This window comes from Macaca fascicularis, chromosome 2 (genome assembly GCF_037993035.2).
Source record: "Macaca fascicularis isolate 582-1 chromosome 2, T2T-MFA8v1.1".
Taxonomy (NCBI): Eukaryota; Metazoa; Chordata; class Mammalia; order Primates; family Cercopithecidae; genus Macaca; species Macaca fascicularis.
Genome location: NC_088376.1, coordinates 136649005 through 136669993, shown reverse-complemented (window position 1 = coordinate 136669993; position 20989 = coordinate 136649005). Strand labels below are relative to the sequence as shown.

Genomic DNA, 20989 nt, shown 5'->3' with positions numbered 1-20989 from the left:
AAATATTTACAGCTCCACAGCTCACCCAGGACCTCACAGGCACACAAAAGACTGGTGTGAGCCTTGGATTCACCGAAACAGAGGGCAAAGCTTGGTTTTCAATCAGGCGCCAGATTTAGGGTGAAGGAGTTCCCGAGTTTCTGCTGTTTATGCTGTCATCTGGACTTCCTTTGTCGTTTTAAGTGACACTTATTTATAAATAAGCCATTCACTGCCCCAGAGTTTATGCATCATTTATTGTTGAGCTAGTTTATTATTTCTTCTTAACTTTCTGTTTTCTTTCTGGAGTGTTTGGGTAAAATCTCTCTTAGAGTCAAAAATATGATACTTGAATCAAAACTGTGGCTGTTTTTGAGGCTCTGTTGGGTTAGTGGGTAGCATAAAGAAGGATGTTAAGCTTAGGGACAAGATGTTGATTTTAAACTTACGGAGAAAGATTTGTTCTGGGGTTGGAGCTCTGCTTGGAACTTTGACGAACCTCAGTGCCAGCCTTGAGAACAGCAAAGGATGGTCTGGCCCAGAAGCTGCCTTAGATGGTTTCCCTGGCCTCAGACCCGGGGTGGCCTCAGCTGAGGCCTTAGGGAAGCTCGCTGTCTCTCCTTGCCCTGAAATTAACCCTCAGTGGCCCTTGCTGAACGCTTTTGCTGTTCCTGTATCAACCATAAAACTCCTCCCACTGGAAGCTGTTTAAGAACTTGTTTATTTCATTGGGCCGGCTCTCTGCTCCTGCCAGAGTACTGTTTATTCTCTTCTAAAAGGCAGAAGGATTTATATGTCCTGGAAACTGTCATGTGCAACATTTTTTTTTTTTAAATAAGCCCTAATGTTTGCATCTCTGTTATAAGCTGCAGGAGATTGGAAACCCTCAGATTTTCAGTACCAGCTCTTCAGCAGTCTAGCACTTGCATAAATGATGCGGCATTCTTTAAATTATCTTAGGTTTCAGTTTTTTTGACGCCTGCTGAGCAGTTAGGGTTAGTGCTGTACCAGCATAGACGTTGTTTCTTCTATTCTACCATGTGAGCTATATTAAGGATTCTCAAGCCTTAGCATGATTGGAGTCACTGCAGAGCTTAACACAGATTCCTGAGTCTCACCCCTAGAGATTCTGATCCATTAGGGCTGGCCAGGGGCCTGATATTCTGCATTTCCAATGAGCTCCCAGATGATGCTTGTCCTTTTTGCTAAGCTAAAGGAGGAGCTTACACTCAAGTAGATAGAGACCAAACATGTATTGGTCTTCACACAGTTATGGTTTTACTGACCATTGTCTGAACACCTTCGTAAATTTCTTAAGACCAGGATAAAATTTTAAAACCCAGACTGCCTACCAGTTAAATGACAAATAATCATAGCCTAGACAGGCATCTCTGATCTCACTGAGGCCACATCTGAGCTGCAGCAGACTTGGGATTGCTACACTTGAGTAAGTTAAAGAGTTCTGCTCCCAGCCTCAGTTTCCCACCCTGACTTACCCCTCTGATTCTTAGGGCAGAAGCACTCCAGAGCAAACATCTTTTTTGCTTTTCTTTCTGGGAAAGGAAAAATTCTGAACATAACTTTCCTTGGATTGACTGAAAAACTTGAGATACATCCTCGGTGCCTTTTGTTCTTTAAGCTCCCATCCAGTCTGGCTGAATCCTGCGGATTTTACCTCCTAAATACATTTTGAATCTATTCCCAGCTCTCCAGCTCACTCTAATGACCACCTTGGTCCAAATCAGAGTTTCTGAATCAGCACTCCCAACATTTTGGAGTGGATAATTCTTGGGTGTGGGTGTGTTGGTGATGGGGGTGGGAGGCTGAACTGTGCATTGTAGGATGTTTAGCAACATCCCTGGCATCTGCCTACCTACCTACTAGAGGGTAGTAGCACTTTCTAAGTGGTATCAACAATATTTCTGGATGATGCCAGATGTCCCTTGGGGGGCAAAATTGGCCTTTGTCTCAAACATTCTCCCTTGCCTGGACCATAACTCTTTTCTCAACAAATCTTCTTGCTCCTCTTCAATTCCTTCTTTACCTAGCATCAGTAATTAATCTCTTAGAAATGTAAATCTTTTCTCACTCTCCCTCAAGCCTCCTGTGCCATCCCATTTCTCTTGGGTGGCTATAAGGTCCAACATACTCTGGATCCTGCTGGCCTCCACCTGCCTGGATTCTTCTCCCCTTCATCCTCTTCTTCCAGCTTCTCATGTCTTTTCGAGAGTCCATGCATGTGCACCTGAGCTCCTTTCTGCCTCCGGGCCTTTGCACTTGCCCGTCTGTCTACCTGGAACAATCTTACCAAGTACTCTGCACTAAGTAACTGCAAAATTTCCACCTCTCCCCTCCTGCCCACAGCCTTTCTGTCTGCACTTAGGATTTGCCTATCACTAGACAATCGTTTTTTCTATTCTCATCTCAGCTCAAGTATCACTACCTCGAGGAAGCCAGGCCTGTCGACCTCACAGATTACATCTGGTGCCCTGAGACTCTTACTTTGGTAACCCTCCTGCATGGCATTTATCCTAGCCATAAGGAAATAAGTGGAAGAGTCTGACTTGTCCAGGGCCATGTCTGTGGCACTAATCCATTGCCATGTGCACTGTAAGCTCCTGGTATGTATTCATTTGGTGATGAGTTCAAGATTGAAAGGCCTGTCTTGGCAGTCATCAAAACTTTTCAGGTTGCTAACCAAAAGTGGGCTCGTGTTTAAAAAGAATGAGTTTCTCCGTGACGCCCCAGTTAACAAAATTGTTTCCAGCTTTAGAGGAGGCATTATTTTTGTTCCACTAGATCCATCCAGATCAAGTTTTATAAAGTCCCAAATCCCAGAAACTATTTTGTCCTTTTCAGAACTGGAAATAAGTAAATCTAGTAGACAATTGTATCAAAAGGTGTTCCAGATGTCCAAACACTTTGAAATGTATCTATTTAGAGTATTCACCATGAAGTATATTTTCTTTCTGAAATCTCCTGCATAGAGCCATTCCATAGTGTATCTAACAAAACAGCCCACTTCTGCTAAAAAGATTATAGATTATCACTTCTATTTCATTTCTGTGATTCATAAGGAAAATTAGGATTTGGTTTACAAATATGTTACCCAGCTACACTGGATTAAATGAGCATAACCAGACAATTTGAATTGGCAATTCTGTTGAGATTTATCTGTAAGTGGCTCTTTCTCTGTTCAGAAATGGTGCTTGCCTCGCTATAAAAATATTTGATGAGTAAGAATCTATTTATAAGGCAATTATGCATTGGACTGTAGACCAAGGAGCTTAAAAGGAAAAGAAATAATATTCATTGAGTTCCACCGGGTGCCATACACTTAAGGTGCTTTCTATATGGCCATACGTTATCTTCTCCATGTTCTTCATTAGATAGACCTCTTTTTTTTAATGGGAGTGGCAGATTCTGAAAGATTAAGGCTAGAAGTTAGATTCTAAATGTAGAGCTGGGATTTGAACCCAGTGTTGCCTATCTCTGAGCTCACACTGTCACCAAAATAAGAATTTTTTTCCTGGGGCGGTGTCCTTCTCTGAAGTCTCACACAGGCTTTCAAAGCACCATTATTATATATGCCAAGTACTGTTTGGATTGAAGGTGTACATGCATTATTTTATTTCATCCTCAGACCCTGCAAGGTAAGTGCTCTTACCTATGACTTTTTCCTTCCATTTTACAGATGAAAAAACAGGAGCTCAAAGTTAAATAACTTGTCAAGTGTCCTCCACTGGCTCATGTTAGTTTGCCTGTTGGCTTCTGGTCCATGAAATGTTTTCATCCCATACCATGTTCCCATTTACATAGTTCCAGTGTAGAGCACATAGAGTACAAAACAAAACAGATCCTGGCTGTGAAGGAGATTTAGGCTGGGCCCGGTGGCTCATGCCTGTAATCTCAGCACTTTGGGAGGCCTAGCCGGGAAGATCACTTGAGGTCAGGAGTTTGAGATCAGTCTAGACAACATGGTGAAACCCTGTCTCTGCTAAAAATACAAAAATTAGCCAGATGTGGTGATGTGCACCTGTAGTCCCAGCTACTGGGGAGGCTGAGGCAGGAGTATTGCTTAAACTCTGGAGGCAGAGGTTGCTGTGAGTCAAGATCGGGTCGTGCCAATGCACTTCAGCCTGGGCAACAGAGCGAGACCCTGTAAAAGAAAAAAAATAGATTTAGACAAAAAAGAGATGATGTCCTGGATGGAATATGAGCACATCTCTTTAATTTTTATCCTGGTAACTTTAAGAGTGGTTAACGGTAGGAATGAAGTGAAGTTCTTCCAAATGGATTCTGCAGTTTAGCTCCTTACATTCTCATACCCCTAGTGCCAGGCCCTGTGGTTGGCACCATTTGATAGAAAGGTAAAATTGAGCAGCTTTAACCCAGGGGATCAATCAGACACCCACGTATGCCTTTGAAAACACAAGTCTTACTATTCTTTGCTCACCCAAGCTTTTATGCCATGAGTTAGCCTCTGTCTCCTCTTGACTAATAGTGTCCTAATAAGCCTATTCCAATAAGAAAGGGAAGTGGTATAACATAATGATTACTCTTATAAAGAAAATAACTACCAGATGGACCTGAGCGGCCACCTTTCTCACTCATTCCATGCATATATTTACAGGAAACTTAAAGAGCAGAGGCATCGCATAATCTTTGTATGTTGCAGACCTTGCAGCCACCCCATCCCCAGGAAGGGCGGTGATGAGCTTTTTCCCTGGCATCAGCAGTGTGTGTGCAGAGATGATTCCTGGGCAGGAGAGCACCCTGAGTATTCTGCTAAAAGCTGTTTTTAGGTGCCCCGTGTCTTTGCTGTGTTTGGATAGGTGAGGGATGAAGTCCCATCAGACTGTGGGTCAAGGTTGGTGCAGGCCTTGGGTCCACAGGCTGACTCCAGGATACCCTGAATAGAGCTAGTGTATTGTGTGTGGTTAGTATTCATATCCTGGGATCAGCGATATTGGGGGTTCATGTGTTCCCTTTGCTGTGTTGTTGAGGGCCCCTGGGAGGCTCTTCTAACCTCTAAGCCTTAATTGCCTCACCTCTAAAATGGGATCATAATATGCCTGTTGTTAGGGTTGTTATTAAGATAAAATGAGATGATGTTTGTAAGGGCACAGTAAGTCTTATCAAGCATTTCTTGACTGTCTATTAATTGCTGGACACCTGTAGGATTTTAACATTTTTTCAAATAAATCACTGAAGAAAGTTTAGGAATTTGAAGCGGTTGTTATCTAGAAGAAAAGAGATGGTTACTCAAAGATTCGGTTTCATTATAAGCCTCCTGCTGCCCGTGAGTGACCAGTTCTCTGAATTTCCATCCTCCATCTGTTTTGCAATAGCGGAAATCTGTGAAAGAGGGATATTCAAGTTCATTTGGGCTAAGATGTAAAGGGGGAGGGCTAAAGCTCATGAATAACATGAGGGTTACAGGGTTGTTCATGTTTTTCCTTCCCAAATTAACAAAGCTAAGGAGAGACTGGCCAGACAAACCTCCTACCTTCATGTAAGCAAGTGCACTTACGGTTTTATAGATGAGTAGCCTCTGCTTTCTATCTTAGTCTATTTGTGTTGCTATGAAGAAATACCTGAGGCTGGGTAATTTGTGAAGAAAGAGGTTTATTTGGCTCATGGTCCTGCAGCTTGCACAAGAAACATGGCACCAGCCTCTGCTCAGCTTCTGGTGAAGGCCTCAGGCTGCTTCCTGTCATGGCAGAAGGCAGAGGTAGCCTGCATTTGCAGAGATTACGTGGAGAGAAAAGAGGCAATGGAGAGAGAGGGGAGAGAAGTTCCAGGCTCTTTTAACAACCAGCTCTTGCAAGAACTAATAGAGCAGAGCTCACTCACTGCCCACCACCACCCTGGGACAGCATTAATCGCTTCATGAGGTGTCCACCCCCATAATCCAAACACCTCCCATTAGACCCCACCTCCAGTGTTGGAATTAGATATCAACATGAGATTTGGGGGGACAATCATCGAAATATAGCACTTTTTTTTTTTTTAATTTAGGGAAGAAAATGCTTCTGGTTGGTAATTGGATGTGTACATTTGTAAACCACGCTGACTTAGTCTATTTAGGCTGCTCTAACAAAAATACCAGAAATTGGATAGCTTATAAACAAAAATAATTTTGGAGGCTAGGAACCCCTAGATCAAGGTGCTAGCAGATTCAGTCTGGTGAGGACCCACTTTCTGGTTCATAGAGAGCTGTCTTTCTGCTGTTGTGCTCACATAGAAAGGGTGAGGGATCCCTCCTGGGCCCCTTTATAAGGGCACTAATCCCTAATCACATCCCAAAGGCCCCACCTGCTAATACCATCACTTTGGGGATGAGGATTTCAACATATGAATTTTGAGGGTACATAAACATTCAGATCATAGCACACCCCTTGATCAAGTGGAAGAGTTAAGATGCTGTAACACCTTAAAAGTTCGTTGGTATCATTTATAGTGAAGCATTGCTTGTGGTTGTTCACCAGAAAAGCAGATGAGTCAGTGACAAAAATGAGAGAGAAAATTTGAAATCAAGCTCATGGAAATAAAAAATTGGACATTTATGGATTTGTTTTCAGGTTGTGTAAATATAGCAGCAGACTTTTTTAAACTAGGAAAGTACTGAAACGTCTTCTCATATTATTTTTCAAAAATGTTTGGCTTAGGACTGTGTATGCTATTGTGCAGATACTATGACTCTGGAAAAGCTCTTGTGTGTGTGTGGTTTTTTTTTTTACCTGTTCCCCCATGCCCTTTGTCTCTCTTCATTCTCTCTATAGCTTTTTTTGATGACAGAAACATCCATTAATACTTCTGTTGAGTGTCTCATCCAATTTCCACTTAATTTCAAGCACCATCCTTATGACTATCTTCAGTCTTAGGCTTTGAAATAGTTTCCTCTTATATTCTTCTGCAAGAATCACTTCCTTAGAGCTGGGTTGAATTACAAGGCAAGGCTGGTCCAAACAGCTTTACCAGTAAGAATTTAGAAGTTTTAACTACAAAGAGAACAAAAGCATCTGAGCATAGGGAGCGAAGATATCACCAGTTCTTCAGTACAGAATTTCTGGCAGCCAGCTCTACCTCTTGGTCCCCTCAACCCCCATCTCTGCACATTTTTGCCTGGAAACAGCCAAATATACAGTGCTTTCATGTCACTAGTCAACAGACAGAGCTGTTTCCCAACTGTGTGAAGACTAGTAAGTCTCTGTGAGCTTTGCATAATCTAAGGCTGTGAGGTGTTACATCACACAGACTAGCGGTCAGTCAGTTACATTTCTCAAAACCCACTGTGCAGCTTTCCAGTCTAGCCAGTTCTCTGCTGTGAGTCCCACAACAGACGTCATCAGGGAACACCTGTCCTTGGGCAGAAAGGAGTTTTTAAAAAGAGTCCACATTGACAGTGGCATGGATGGACCCTGCGAGCCACCATACTGATTAGATGTCTCATATCCAAGCTTTTGAGGCTGGATGGTTTGGAGGAGAATGGCGACAGAGTAATATTAAAGAGAAAAGGGACTTTGCCAATAGATGGTTCACATTCTTGGATGCTTAAAAAAAATGTAGCCCCATAAGATGTCTTTTTGACATTCGAATTACATTCAAGTTTTGATTTTTCACTGACTTTTCTTCCCCCGCCAATTCTTATCTAATTAAACCTTGAGTTGAAAGCTGAGAAGATTATTTGGGGTAATTTTAACATCGATCTAATAGTTACATGTTCAAATATGATAGCAAAGCTTCTTTTAAACAAAATCTGTTTTTTCTTGAAAAGTGAGCTTCCATTTCTGCCTGTGGCTTGGCTTAGGCACTTTGGATGGTTCGTGTCAGTGTTAAGGTCTGAATACCCACATCACCTTCTCCAAGGTTAATATGTCCCTGCCTTTTCTCAATCGTAAAGACCTAAGCTTCTCCCAGGGAGATCCTACATTGCATTAGGGGCCCAGCTAACCTCTTGAATTGGGTTTGGGTGGGGGCTGGAGTGCTAAAGATCTTTTAGAGCTTCCTGCCCAGCCCAAGGAAACAGAGATGTTACTGGACTCCAGAATATGACCAGAACCGCCCTTCTGGACCCTGCATCCCAGGTTCTTCTTGAGAACTTCTTAGTCTCCTGGGTTGGGGTTACTGAAGGGAGGAGACACTTGACCTCTGGGAAGAGTTATTGAATAGAAGGCAACTCTGTGAAAGCTGCCAAGGAAGTGCCATTCCATTTGCATTTGTTGTTTTTCCTCTGTTCTTCACCTTCTTTTCATACCAACCCATTGAGACCCACTAATATGCTAGACCGTGAAGCAGTCTGTAGTGTGTAGCAATCCCCAAGTTCCCTGTGCTCCCAGAGTCCCCAGCTCGTTTCTGCCTCTACTGTTCCTCAGTTCACTGTTTCTTAGCCTTGATGTTTCTCCTATCCTGTTGTGAGTCAAAATCTGTTTCCCATCCCCTTTGCTTCTGTGGCCATTCCCTTCCAGGTATGGCCATGTTATGTATGTGATTTCCCCTTTTCCTGGCCCACAGCCCACTTGGTCGGTATCATCTTCCTGTCTTACCTGTGTTCCACTGAAAGTCCAAGCTGAGCTGCGCCCCTCGTCTTCTTTCCCATGTCTCCTCCTACCACCTTCAGAATAAAAATTGTCTACCTGGTGGTCTCTCCACTGGTCTAAAATGTGCCACTCTTCTTCCAGTCATGGAAAAAGATAGACACAGTTAGGAATATATAATGATATTGATTTACTTAACTCTCAGGCCCCAGCTCTTCCAAACTTGCTTTAGACTAAGTTAAAGCAAGATTAGGCATTCTCCATTGCCTAGATTTTGTGGAAGAGTAACGTATGTGGGAAAAGAGCATCGTGGCCTCACTGTTGAGCTGTGTGTATGTCCAGCTTAGCACTGTACCTTGTGTTTTGGGTGCCAATTATTGGCCAGGTGCCGTACTGAGACAATCTTTTGGTATCTGTCTATCTCAGTCATGCCTCCTAGTAACCTGGTGACATGAGAACTGGTGACATGAGAAGAAACCATTATCATTCCCTTTCTGTGGATGAGGAGAAACATCGCAGGTTCTGACTCTGATGTTGCATCAATCTGAGATGCCTGAAGACGTCTTAAGTCCAGCCCTGAACTCAGAGAATCTCTCTTAAGGGACAATTAAGACAATGTCCAAAACACAACATTCCTCAGCCAGACAGCATCTTGCAAAGAATGTTTTTAAACAACCAGGTTCACCTCTGTGCTTCCTTGCCAGATGCAATGGACATAATGGTCTGAGAACTTCACCATTATGCTGCTCCTGTCATGGCATAGTCTTCTTATACTTTTCAGGGTATAATAGACATTCTTAATCTTTGCAATTATTATTGCATAGTCCAAAGAAGCCTTACTTAAAACTCTAATTGCCGGATGAATTAATTGTCTGATCTGTCATGCCAGGCTCAGTCTTTGGAGGCAGAAGGATTTAGAATAGGGTGCAAACATTTACCAGCACAGTACAAAGATCATAGGCACCAGAGTCACATGTGGACCTGGGTTCCAGTCATGACCTTCCCACTTTGCCGTCTTGTGATCTTGAGCAAGTGTGTGATTTTCTCTGAGCCTCAGTTTTTCCAGGTTTAGAGCATTGATAGTGTTTGTTGGTTTATCAGTTTATGTGAAGTTGGGCTCATTTCCCTCTTTGTTTTACTGTGTTTTGAGACCATTGCAAATCATGGGTTATGATAAACTACCTAAACAGACCAATATTGGTTAAATTTTCCTGTAAATGAAAGATGCTGCTGCCTGTCACAGTTACCATGTCTGTGAACAGTCGGGAAAGCAGCTTCGATAAGAGCCTTTGCCCTTATCCCATTTACACCTCTTTTCAAGTGGTGGGATATAATTGAATGAGAATTATTTAAGTACCCTCTATCCTGAACCTTTCTGACCCTAGGAACAGATTAATGTTAACGTGTTAAATGTTTTATATGAAGAATATCTGTTTACAATCTCAATTAATACTTCTGAAAAATTAGAAGTTAAACTAAAGTAGTTAAGGCTGTTTGTGGGGAAAGGAATGAAAAGGAAAAACCAGAATCAAGTTGTCAAAGAATAGCAAATAACCTTTGGTAATTAGTTGGAGAAATAAAAGGAATTCAGCCCAGTCTGAACTTTTCTTTTATCCCTCCCTGCATCCTGTGTTGAATCTTCTACATGTTGCCCTAAAATTGGCAATGCAACCTAAAGCCAATGTCTGACCCTTATGGACAGTAGACTAGATCAAGATGCTTATAGAAAATAAGAACACCGCTGTTTCTCCCTGGAATTGCATCTGGCAAGGAAGCACAGAAGGTCAACTTAGTTGTTCAGAAACATTCTTTGCAAGATGCTGTTTGGTCGAGGAATGTTGTGTTTCCGACATTGTCTTAATTATCCCTTGGGAGAAATCTCTGAGGACAGGGCTGGACTTAGATGTCTTCACACATCTCAGATTGGTTCCTTTGGAGATAAATAGTTCAGTAAACAGTTTGGAATTTTGTTCTGATACTGGCCTCCTGGGTAAGTTCCTTTTTGGAATTTCAACAATAAAACCATCTTGAGCAGGACCTAAGATGTTGCTAACCTTTGTGGAATTATTTTCTATATTCTACACAGAAAGAGATAGTATAGAAGTGTAATTAAGGTGTAGGATTGGGAAGTATGGGTCTGAATCCCAGCTCAACGTTTTACTAGCTCCTTAGCGTGGGACAGCTTTCTTAATCACCGTCCCTCAGTCTTCCCACCTATGTCATGAGGATGGTAATAGTGCAATTTTTAAGATTGGTTGGATTAAAAAAATGAAATAAAGCACTTAAATCCTCATTATAGTTTCTGGCACATAGTTTGCAGCCAGTAAATGTTAGCTGTTATCATTGTCAACGCAATGTGATAAGATTATTTTCTTTTTTTTTTTTTTTTTGAATAAGTGGTTATCATACAGTAGATTGAAAACCAATCTTTTAAATCATGTGATTGTGCATTCTTCTTCGTGCATCACTTGAGATTGTCAAATTGAAGCCATCTGCCTTGGATTACTGTGTAACTGTGCAGTTTCTATCATTGATTAATTATGAAAGCCAGACATGTAAGATATGTAAGATAACTTGCCAAATTCCCATGTATTTCTAACTTTTCACCCCTTTAAGATAGCAAAGTCAGAAATGGACTTAGATTTTCAGTGTCCTAAGTAGAGAGAGATAAACTGTTTTAATTTGAAAATCATGTTTATATCTCAAAACTGTTAGGTTGATTCTGGATTTTCTTTTAAAGCAGTGAAAGTCGCCTTTTAACTTGCTACAGTTCAAATTGGTTAAAGAGGGACAGTGTTGATAGATGCTTTGGATGGTGCTGCTATCAGAACATTTTTTAAAAACCAATAGGCTGTCATTAAAGAGGCTCTGCTGTTTTTCATTGGGTACAGTAACTTGATAGAGACTAGCTTCTTTTTAATATATAATTCTGTATTTTATATATTGAGTAAGTGACTCTTAAGAAATGAATGTTGTGTTGTCCTTGTAGGATACCTAGTTGTTTCATCAGAAACAGAGTATCTTTTTCTCACAATAAATTGTCCTTTTTGTTTTCACAGTGTATTTCTAATTGATGTTTAGGCTCACAAGAAAGTTTTGAAAATATTTTTAATTTTGCTGTATAGTAATAGTCATGAGAAAGAGGTTGTGGTTACTAAGACTTTAAGCGTGGAGATAATTCTACATGGTGAAGCCCGTTGATCTTTAATAATATTTTTTTAGCTCTACTGGGCACAGTTCTCCTGGCAAAATGTGACACCAGAGTTGCACATTGACAGCCATAGCAAGAAATGAGGCAGTGCTCCGGAAAACTCACAGGGCACTGCAGGTAGAAACAGTACTTTCCTTTGCAAATGAGGTTGAGTCAGAGAGTTGCATTCATGCCTTTCAAATATGGCCATTTATTTCCCCAGAAAAGGTAGAAACAATACTTTCCTTTGCAAATGAGGTTGAGTCAGAGAGTTGCATTCATGCCTTTCAAATATGGCCATTTATTTCCCCAGAAAAGGTAGAAGACAAAAGTTTGAACAGAAAGCAAAAATATCAGAGTAAAATCTCTTTTGTCATAAGCCGTCGGTGTTATTTTTAAAACAGCTTATTAAATATTTTATATGGAAAAGAAATACCACATTTGAATACTACCATATTTAAATAGAAAACGTTAAGTGAAGCAAATGCCGATTTGTAGGCAGTCCACAGGCTGCGATGTTTTGCGTATCATTCATATAATTGGAAACATGTCAAAGGTGTATCAGCGAGTTGAATGTTTATGTCAAAGAATATTACGTGACAGTTTTCACATAAGGTTAAATCTATTTTTATCTGTCTGCTGTCACTTGAGAGTGTTAGTTGAGAACACTCTCCCTGGCATCTCTGTTGCCTTTGACTGTCGAACATTCCGCTCTGTGACCTGCCTGGGTCACTTCTACTTGTTTGATTTAAAGGGGTTCACAATGGCCAGCCTTAAACAGAGTGCTTTCTATTAAACAGCTCTGCATCTCGTGTGGATTGGACAGTAATTACTTTGTGAAAATGCCCCCTCCCCCTTTTCAGTAAGATTCAGGATTTTTTGTTTTCTGTGTTTGCATCTCACTTTTCATGCACTATTTTTCCCCAAGTCTCCCAAACAGAGATGGCTATTGATGGGCCATGCATGCACTCACACTTCCGAAAGGATTGCTATTTGAACCTTTCATGACATGACATGAATGCTGCTGTTGAGAATGGTTGAGAAACAAACAGAAAGTAGCCGTCTAGACAGCCTGCGTACGATGGGCCGGTCAAAAGAAAGATGCATTTGCAGACCAAGGTGTCATTCATAGAAAATGTTCATTGGGCATGTCTGTACATCTCCAGACATTCTTATGTGGTCATTCCAGGGTTAGATGGTATCTAGAAATGTTTATAAGTTCTTAAACACAAGACAGAATTTCAGATTGGGTTCCAGAAGTTTCTTTGGTTAAACTTCCCAAGAGATAACAGGATTTGTAATGATTAGCTGAGTAGTCCTTGAGTACACTTAGATAGAAGGAAAATTCCTACCATCTATTCCCTGTTGGTAAATAAAAATTTGATCTTATTTGTTACCTGCAGGGCGAAGAAACCAAAAGCCTGACTCTTGTCCTGCATCGGGACTCTGGCTCCCTGGGATTCAATATTATTGGTGGCCGGCCGAGTGTGGTATGTTAATTACTAAAATGTGTTTTTCCTTTTCCTGGTGTAGCTGGAAAGAGAGGTCAAGGTTTGAAGGGGACAGCGAGGAGCAGGAAACCTTGCTGACTTCATTCTGCTCTCTGTCATTAGAGTTCATTGGCTATCTAACATCTTCACACTTAGGGATTTTTATTTTGTAGTCTCCTAAAACAGCATTGGCCTAGTAATATAACAGCTAATTTGAACTGTTTGGTTCTGGGGGTGCATTTCTTTTTTTGAATTTCTTTCTTTTATTAGGGGGTACATTTCTGATTGTACAGCAGTTGGGCTGAATGAAGTTGCATGAGATGTGTGCAGTTGGAATTGGATAACCAGCCACCCTCCTAGACCGAGCTGGAGTGTGGGCTGCAGACTGGAAGCCTGATCTTGAGTTCTGCTCTGTCAGCTGTTCATTAGTCAGAGACAATTCCCTAATTTGTGGGTGACTGCATCCCTTTGTTTTCTCCTCCCACTGCAGCTCTTTGACCACCACATTGATCAGCAGACACTCCTCTAGAAAGAAGAGGCCGAACTCAAATCTGCCAGTTTAATTATGGGGAAAATGTTCAAAGAATGGGCTCCAGAGAGTAGCAGTGTTTCAGAATCTCACATTTCAAGGGGGATTATCTGAATATGTCCCATCCCTTACCCTTTTCTTTTCCTGACCATCTCCTCGTTTATTAGCTTGAAAGGAAAATAGTTAAAGGAAAGGAAAAGAAAACAAAAATCTTTCATTCAACAAATAAGTATTGAACATAGGCTGTTTGCTAAGGGCCAGGAGGTACAATGGAGGCCAGAAAGACGGAGGCCCTGTGATCATTGAGTCCTGGTGGGGATGTCAGACAAGAAGCAAGTGAATACAATAATTACAGATTGGATTGGAAGAAGTACGGTGAAGGAACAAACTGGGTGGATGGCACATGGCAGATACCAGCCAAGAAGCAAAGAGTATCATTAGCTTGGGTTATCAGGAAAGACAAGAGGAGATAGTAGTAAGCAGAAACCTGAAGGACAAGAAGATGCTAGCCATCCAGATGGGAATAGTGTGTGCCCTGCCCTCATGGAGCTCACCTCCAGATGGGGAGACTGATGAGTTGGGAGAGCATAGCACTGCTCTCATTGATGTACTCTGTGCCTGCCACCAGCTAATGATGCCTTGGGATGAGTTAACCCTGCGGGAGGAGGTGTCCTGGGGAGGGGCCATTGGAGCTGAGTTCAGAAGGTTGAACAAGAGTTTGCTAGATCAGATGACCAAATTTTATTTGTATATATAATGTGTACACACTACCAAACTAGTACGTTATGTGCCTTATTAAAAGTTACATACAAGAGGGAGTATTTTAAATAATAAAATTAAAATAGGACTATGAATAAAATGTCAAATATATTCTCCTGCCATTCCAATGCATTGTGTTACATGCATCCACCTGTGAAGACCCATGGGCTAAAATAAAGCGGTTGGACACTAGGGTTTTGCAGGGATGGGGATTGGCGCTCATAGAAGGCCTGGAGCAGGAAGAGAGTTGGGAATTGGGGGAGCTGCAAGTAAGCAGAGTGTGGAAATGGAAAGAGTTGAGGGATGGGCAGGGAAGTGGTCAGAAAGAGGGCTGGTGAAGAAAACAAGGGCTTGACCCCAAAGGGCCTAAGTCTTGAGTCTGGGATTTAAATTACGTAGGGTGGGAGTGGCCAACACATGGCTTCAGTTGAAGGGAGTGACACAAAGAGATTTATGATTAAATTCCCTTTGCTTTTAGCCCATTCCGCAGTTTCAAAAACAAACCAAAACAATGGTTTATTATAAGAAACGACAACTTTATGTGATTTGTAGTTGTTAAAATGATGAACATTATCTGTCTTATCCAACATACATATGAAAAAGAACATTGTAAATGATGAGACTAAATTATAAATATGAAGGTAGATGGGGACAGGGATCATTCCCACTTTATTGAGCCCCAGGGATGTGATCACATAGTTGTGTTTCTTGTATTCTCTCTGTGGAATTCTTAAAAAACTGTAGAACTGCGTGAGGTTGGTATATTTTTATTTTTACCTTCTACCGGTTGACTAAGATCCCAGGCTGTGTGCCATCATGTGCTTTTCTGATTTAGTCTCTGCTGCCAGGGGTCTGCTGCACTCTCCAGTCTTAGGAGGGACTGAGGGAGCAAGCTGCACTCAAATATCTAGACATTTGGCTCCAGGAAGCAGCAGGGTCAGACTTGAGCCAGTGGGTCAAAACATGAGCCCATGTTGTACAATTTACCATCAAGAACATGTTTTGCCATTTAGCACAAATGAGTTGGCTGTTCTTGTTTACACTCATAATTATTCCTCCACCCTTTGTTACCAGTTTTGAGAAACAACTTCAATAAATTAAGATTCACTTCACAATTAGATGTTTCACAAGCTGTAGCAAACAAAAGAACCCAAACCAAGAAGACCTATTCTCTGCCCCAGGTCTAAACCACACCAAAGCCTAATGTTGGAAATTGCTCAAAATGGAGAGGCCTGTGGCCAAGTGATCGTTGGGAAACCTACTGTGTTAAAGCCAGTGAAGATGGTGTTCAGTTTCCACACTCATCAGGTGCAAAGTGACATTCCAGCCCCACTGGAATACAGTTCTTCCTTGTGCTTATCAAAGAGCATGTTTCAGTTATTTTCTTTTTCTTTTTTACAAAAGGTGATTTGAGTACAAGCCAGACCTGATTTTGTAGCTTGCATTGCTATTTTCAGTTTATGTGGTCCTTTTGCAAGAACTGCCTGCATGGCTCCCAGAGGAAAATTTAATTCCACCTGCATGTGTTTGCCATAGTGGTTTTCAAAATTTGTCCTGATTAGCAGAAATAGCATCATGAAACCTGAATGTATTCTGCACTGTTGCCTGGAAAATCTGGCAGGTCATTGAGTACATGTTAAAAAGCCAAGATGAGCAACAACGCACACACGTTATTAGTTACTAGAAGAATACAGTACAAATGATGTCTGTGTTTCCCAAGGAATTCCTGTGTTAGATGCTTGGTTGGGTTGTGAAATAGCCCAGCCATATCTCTGACGTAAGGCTTTTCATTGCGTGATCAGTATGCAGTGCTCTTAGCAAAATCATATCATTTGTTAGTCCTCAACCCTAAAGAAACAGCAGCTAGTCTGTTGTATCAAACCTTTCACCTAAGCCTTTGGGAAGTGTGCTTTATCGTTAGGTACCCCTGCTATGAAAACAGTCCCTTTCATTTCTCTCTTACTTAAGCCAGCAAAACAAATTCCAAGTCATATTAGTTCACCTTGATAAATAACTCTAACTTAAAATGTGTTAGGAGAGGAGCCAAACAAACTTAGAATAGAGATACCTTTTAAGAGAAAAATCTAGCTGGTTTTTTTTTTTTGAGATGGGGGTCTCACTCTGTCACCCAGGTTGGAGTGCAGTGGCACAATCTTAGCTCACTGCAACCTCTGCCTCCCAGGCTCAAGCCATCCTCCCACGTTGGCCTCCTGAGTAGCTAGGACCATAAATGCCCGGCTGATTTTTTGTATTCGTAAAGATGGGGTTTCACCATGTTGCCCAGACTGATCGTGAATTCCTGAGCTGAGGCGATCCACCAGCCTCAGCCTCCCAAAGCGCTGGGATTGCAGGTGTGAGCTGCCATGCCCTGCCTGCTTTATGTGCTTTTTGCATCCTTTCCCACCCCTCACCACTGCCTCAATTTAATCTGACTTCTGGTGTTTGTTCTTGCCTCGGTTCCTTTCTGATTTTTGCTTGAGCTTTCTAGTGCTCCTTAAGAGTTATTGCTTATGTGCAGTGTGGTATTTTGCAAAACAAACGAAAGCCAAAATCCCATCCCCTATCTCCCTCTTTCTCTCCAGCCAAGAAATGCAAAGTGGTTAAATCAGAGTAAACACAGATCTCTTTTCATTTGATATATTGACATCACCTCTTAGGGAACTCAAGCTTGTTCATAAATCTTTTGTGGTCCATTGAGACTCTTCAAGTTCATCTAGTGGAATATTCCATAGCCTGAAATGTTGGACTTCTGAATTCCTGTGTGTTTTGGGTTTTCTCAGTGGGAGACTAGATTGCACACAGAGCATGTGCAAGAGGATCCACTTCGCCTCAGTTTGAAACTGAGCTGTACTACTTTTTAGTTGTGTGACCTTGGGTGAGTTACTGAACCTCTCTCTGTCTCAGGTTTTTCATCTGTGGAATGGATAATAATAGTACTTATCACTTGTGGTTACTGTGAGGATTAAACAGTGCACATAGAACACTCACTATGTACCTGGTATCTAGTTTGTGCTCAGTAAAGGAAGCTACTGTGTAGTTTTATACATCCATTTCAGGTGTGCATGTAGGGAGCTACACAGATGTGTTTAGACTAGTGCATCAGTAAGGCTGCCGTGAGAGAGGAAGGAGGCACAGAGGTATTCAGATGGTAAAGGGTTAGCGTACAGGAGGCCTGTGCAGGGCACTGTGATGCTAGGCAGGGATGCCTTTTGAGGATAGCTGATCCTACACAGCACCCACAGGCTCCCTGACCCTTCTCTTGAAAGAGCATTGATGGAATCCAGATGCCAGTTAGAGACATATCTTTGTCATGTGGGGATAAATGTCGGGAAAAACACTTAATGCTCATTTTAGGTTGTGATTTTGGTTTCTTTTGGTGAATCATATAACATTTTACTCTGTGTGTGTGTGTGTGTGTGTGTGTGTGTGTTTGGGGAAGTGTGAAGAAGGAGAGAAGGACTGAGAAATGTACATTTTTCCAACATTAGTTATTGCTGTTGCATTTGAAGGGGTAGATTGAATCACACTTGAAGTCGTTCCCTTCCCTCTTTAGAATATAGGGATTGTTTTTTGCTTTTGTTTTTTGCTGTTTAAAGAGGAAAATGTTTTATTTTCAGAGTTATTTTTAACAAATGGAATTTTTATATGTTTGTATTCAGAGTAATTGTTATTGAAATAAATCTTCTAATGACATGCGGCAAGGAATTTACCATGACTAGATTTTGGAGTTTTGTGGAACATTCTGAGCTTACATTTCAAATGATTTTGTTTGGAAATATCACATGCTTGTGCCATTTAATTTATAAATCCATCTGTTAATCGCTAGAAATTCAATCCACACACTTGGAGAGAACTCATTGCAATACTGTTTGAAAAGAAGTTCATGAACAAGCTGTGGGGGTTTTTTATGAGCTTGTTGGAGCCTTTTGATTTTAAAGAAAGGAAGGAGTTTGAGCAGTGAGCTGTCGTCGTTCCCAGAAAGTTTTAGTTCTGACATTTAATTCAAAGATCTAAAGGGATTCAAGGAGGTCGGAGATCAGAATGTATTGGGACTAGAGTGATGGTAGTGCATTGGAACAAAAACAAAGTATCTGTTTTCACAGTCGAATTATTAGATATTTACAAGCTTAATAACATCCTGTGCAAATGAGGATGTGGGAAAATACTATCTAATGAACAATCAGTATAAACTCTGAAAAGCCATTTGGCAATATCTATGAAATGTACATATCCTTTGACCCAACAGTTCCATTGTTAGGGATTTGCCCTAGAACTATAATAGCAGAGATAATTTAAAATACAAGCAGGAGAGTATTGTCACAGCATTGTTTAATCACAACAAGTGAAAACAGTGTTAGCCTCTTGTTGGATATTGTTCAGTCACTTTAAGAAGTAAGGCAGACCTGGGGAATTGGTAGCAGAAGATCTTAATGATTTTTAGGGTTAAATGAGAGAGGTAAGGACATAAAAGTCAGACTACCATAATTGCATTTGTATGCAAAAAGGAACAAATGCATATTTAGGAAGATGATGCATTAAAATGTTTTCAAAAGGATGCATAAAGTCAAACAGCTACCATGGGGGGAAGAAGGACAGTGGGTTGGAGATGGCAGGGAGACATCAGTTTATGTCCTTTGGTGTGGTTTGAAATATTTTACTGTGTGTTTATTTTAGTTTAAAACAAAAATTAGGAGAAACAAATACCTTTTACCCTATTGCCACTTTTGACACAGCAAGAGTCAATTACTGTTTTAAGAGTGCAAGCTTTACTTTCATGCTCAACTTAATGTCTAGCATTCATGCTTGTGTTTTTTTAACCCAAAGGATAACCACGATGGATCATCCAGTGAAGGAATCTTTGTATCCAAGATAGTTGACACTGGGCCCGCAGCCAAGGAAGGAGGCCTGCAAATTCATGACAGGATTATTGAGGTATGTGAATACTGGCTAGTGTCTTTTAATAGGCTAAATGCCATCCCATCTTCATCCAGCTCAAAGCAAGACGTTTGATTGGGGAGGGAGGCCTAAAGTGGTAGATGGTTGAGCTGGAGTCACACTTCTCCCATTGTGTGGAACCAGATTGAGTGCTGATTGCCTTGGTGTTAAATTTTTGTTAAATGTAGAAAAGCCAGATTATGAGTGGAGTGTTCACAATTTGGCTTTTTTCATGTGGACCTGAATCTGTTTCGTATGCATCAGTTACAGCTTCGCGCGGAAACCATTGGAGAGTTGGGTGTCAGAACCAGATGAACAATCCCTGTTGTACAAATTGTGCACCGTGTACATATTGATTACCAGGGTACAATTATGTCAGCTTTGGAGTCATTCTAATGTCTTCAGAGCTCACAGCACACACTTAATTCTACAAATGCATTGTTTTCTCTGTTATGTTCGTCCTCTTAGCCTGTTGTTAGTTGTACAACCTGATTGCCCAGGGATTTGCAGGCAGAGGTTGATATTAGAGTTCACATATCATCACTCACTCCATTTTCAGTTCATTCATCATTTCAAACTTTTATACAACAGGTTTGTAGACTCATGTAGGGGAAGTGGATCTCTCAGCCCCACCAAGGCAACACTTTGTAACAGGGTTGCAGTGTTCTAGGATGCTCTGAAGTCACTGAAAGGGAGAGAACGATTTGTTGCCTCTTCATATGGGCTCTTGTTGCAAAGTTTGATATAAATGAGTTTGATATAAATTTTGTGATGAGTTCGATATAATATAAAGTTTGATATAAATTTTTTACTGGTGTTTTGACCATTTTCATCGCTCTTTGGATGGATACGTATATGGGCTAAATTGATTGGCTTTCCTATTAGGCAAAAAGTACGTTTGAGAATCTGCAATGATACGCCAGACCCCACAAGAAATTCACCTATGGGCCGTAGCTGTAATATAGTGCAAATAGAAGAAACCAGAAAAATAGCACTGATACCAGTGGATGTTTGTTTTCCACACGCATTTTCATACTGTGTGTATTTCCTGAGTATTTTCATGGCCCATTTCAAAATTTCAGACTGAGTGGGAACGAGGACCATGAGCTAAGCCATAAGTGAAGTTCATGTCACTCGCTGGAATGTGGCCACAGGCTTCTTCTGGGGAAAGGAGCCTCAGCAGGACTGAGAACAAAGTCTTGCGTGTCCAGTCTCATCTGGACACATCGTGCAATGTGCAGTATGCTTCAGGATAATTTAAAATCCTCAGGCAAATACACAGTTAAATCTCACAGGGAAAGCAAACTGAACTAGTTCGGGTGTGAGGCTCCCTCCCCTGAGGGAGGGAGTGTGATGTGCTAACTTACATGTTAAAATGATAGTTGATTTTGTTTTAAGGACATTATTAATATTGTTGCATCCCCTTTGAAGGTCTGAAGGGTTCTTAAACTTGGAGCTGTTTCTGCTGCATGGTTTAGAGTCAGTCTTTATACTTCCCAGGTCAGGAGAGCAAACAGGAATTTGCTTGGGCAAGAGTGCTTTCCTAAGAGCTCAAATGCGTTCCTTA

At 41.2% G+C, this 20989-nt stretch overlaps 1 protein-coding gene across 2 annotated transcripts in view; it reads left to right on the top strand.

Annotated features, from left to right (window-relative positions):
* Nucleotides 1-20989, top strand: part of PDZRN3 (PDZ domain containing ring finger 3) — a 239773-nt gene that overhangs the window by 2728 nt on the left and 216056 nt on the right. The window contains exons 2-3 of one of the 2 annotated variants that reach the window (XM_005547625.5): nucleotides 13113-13199; nucleotides 19312-19419. In XM_005547625.5, coding sequence (XP_005547682.1) covers nucleotides 13113-13199; nucleotides 19312-19419 — 195 coding nt within the window. The remainder of the gene's footprint in view (nucleotides 1-13112; nucleotides 13200-19311; nucleotides 19420-20989) is intronic. The other variant, XM_045385870.3, reaches the window with a different exon arrangement.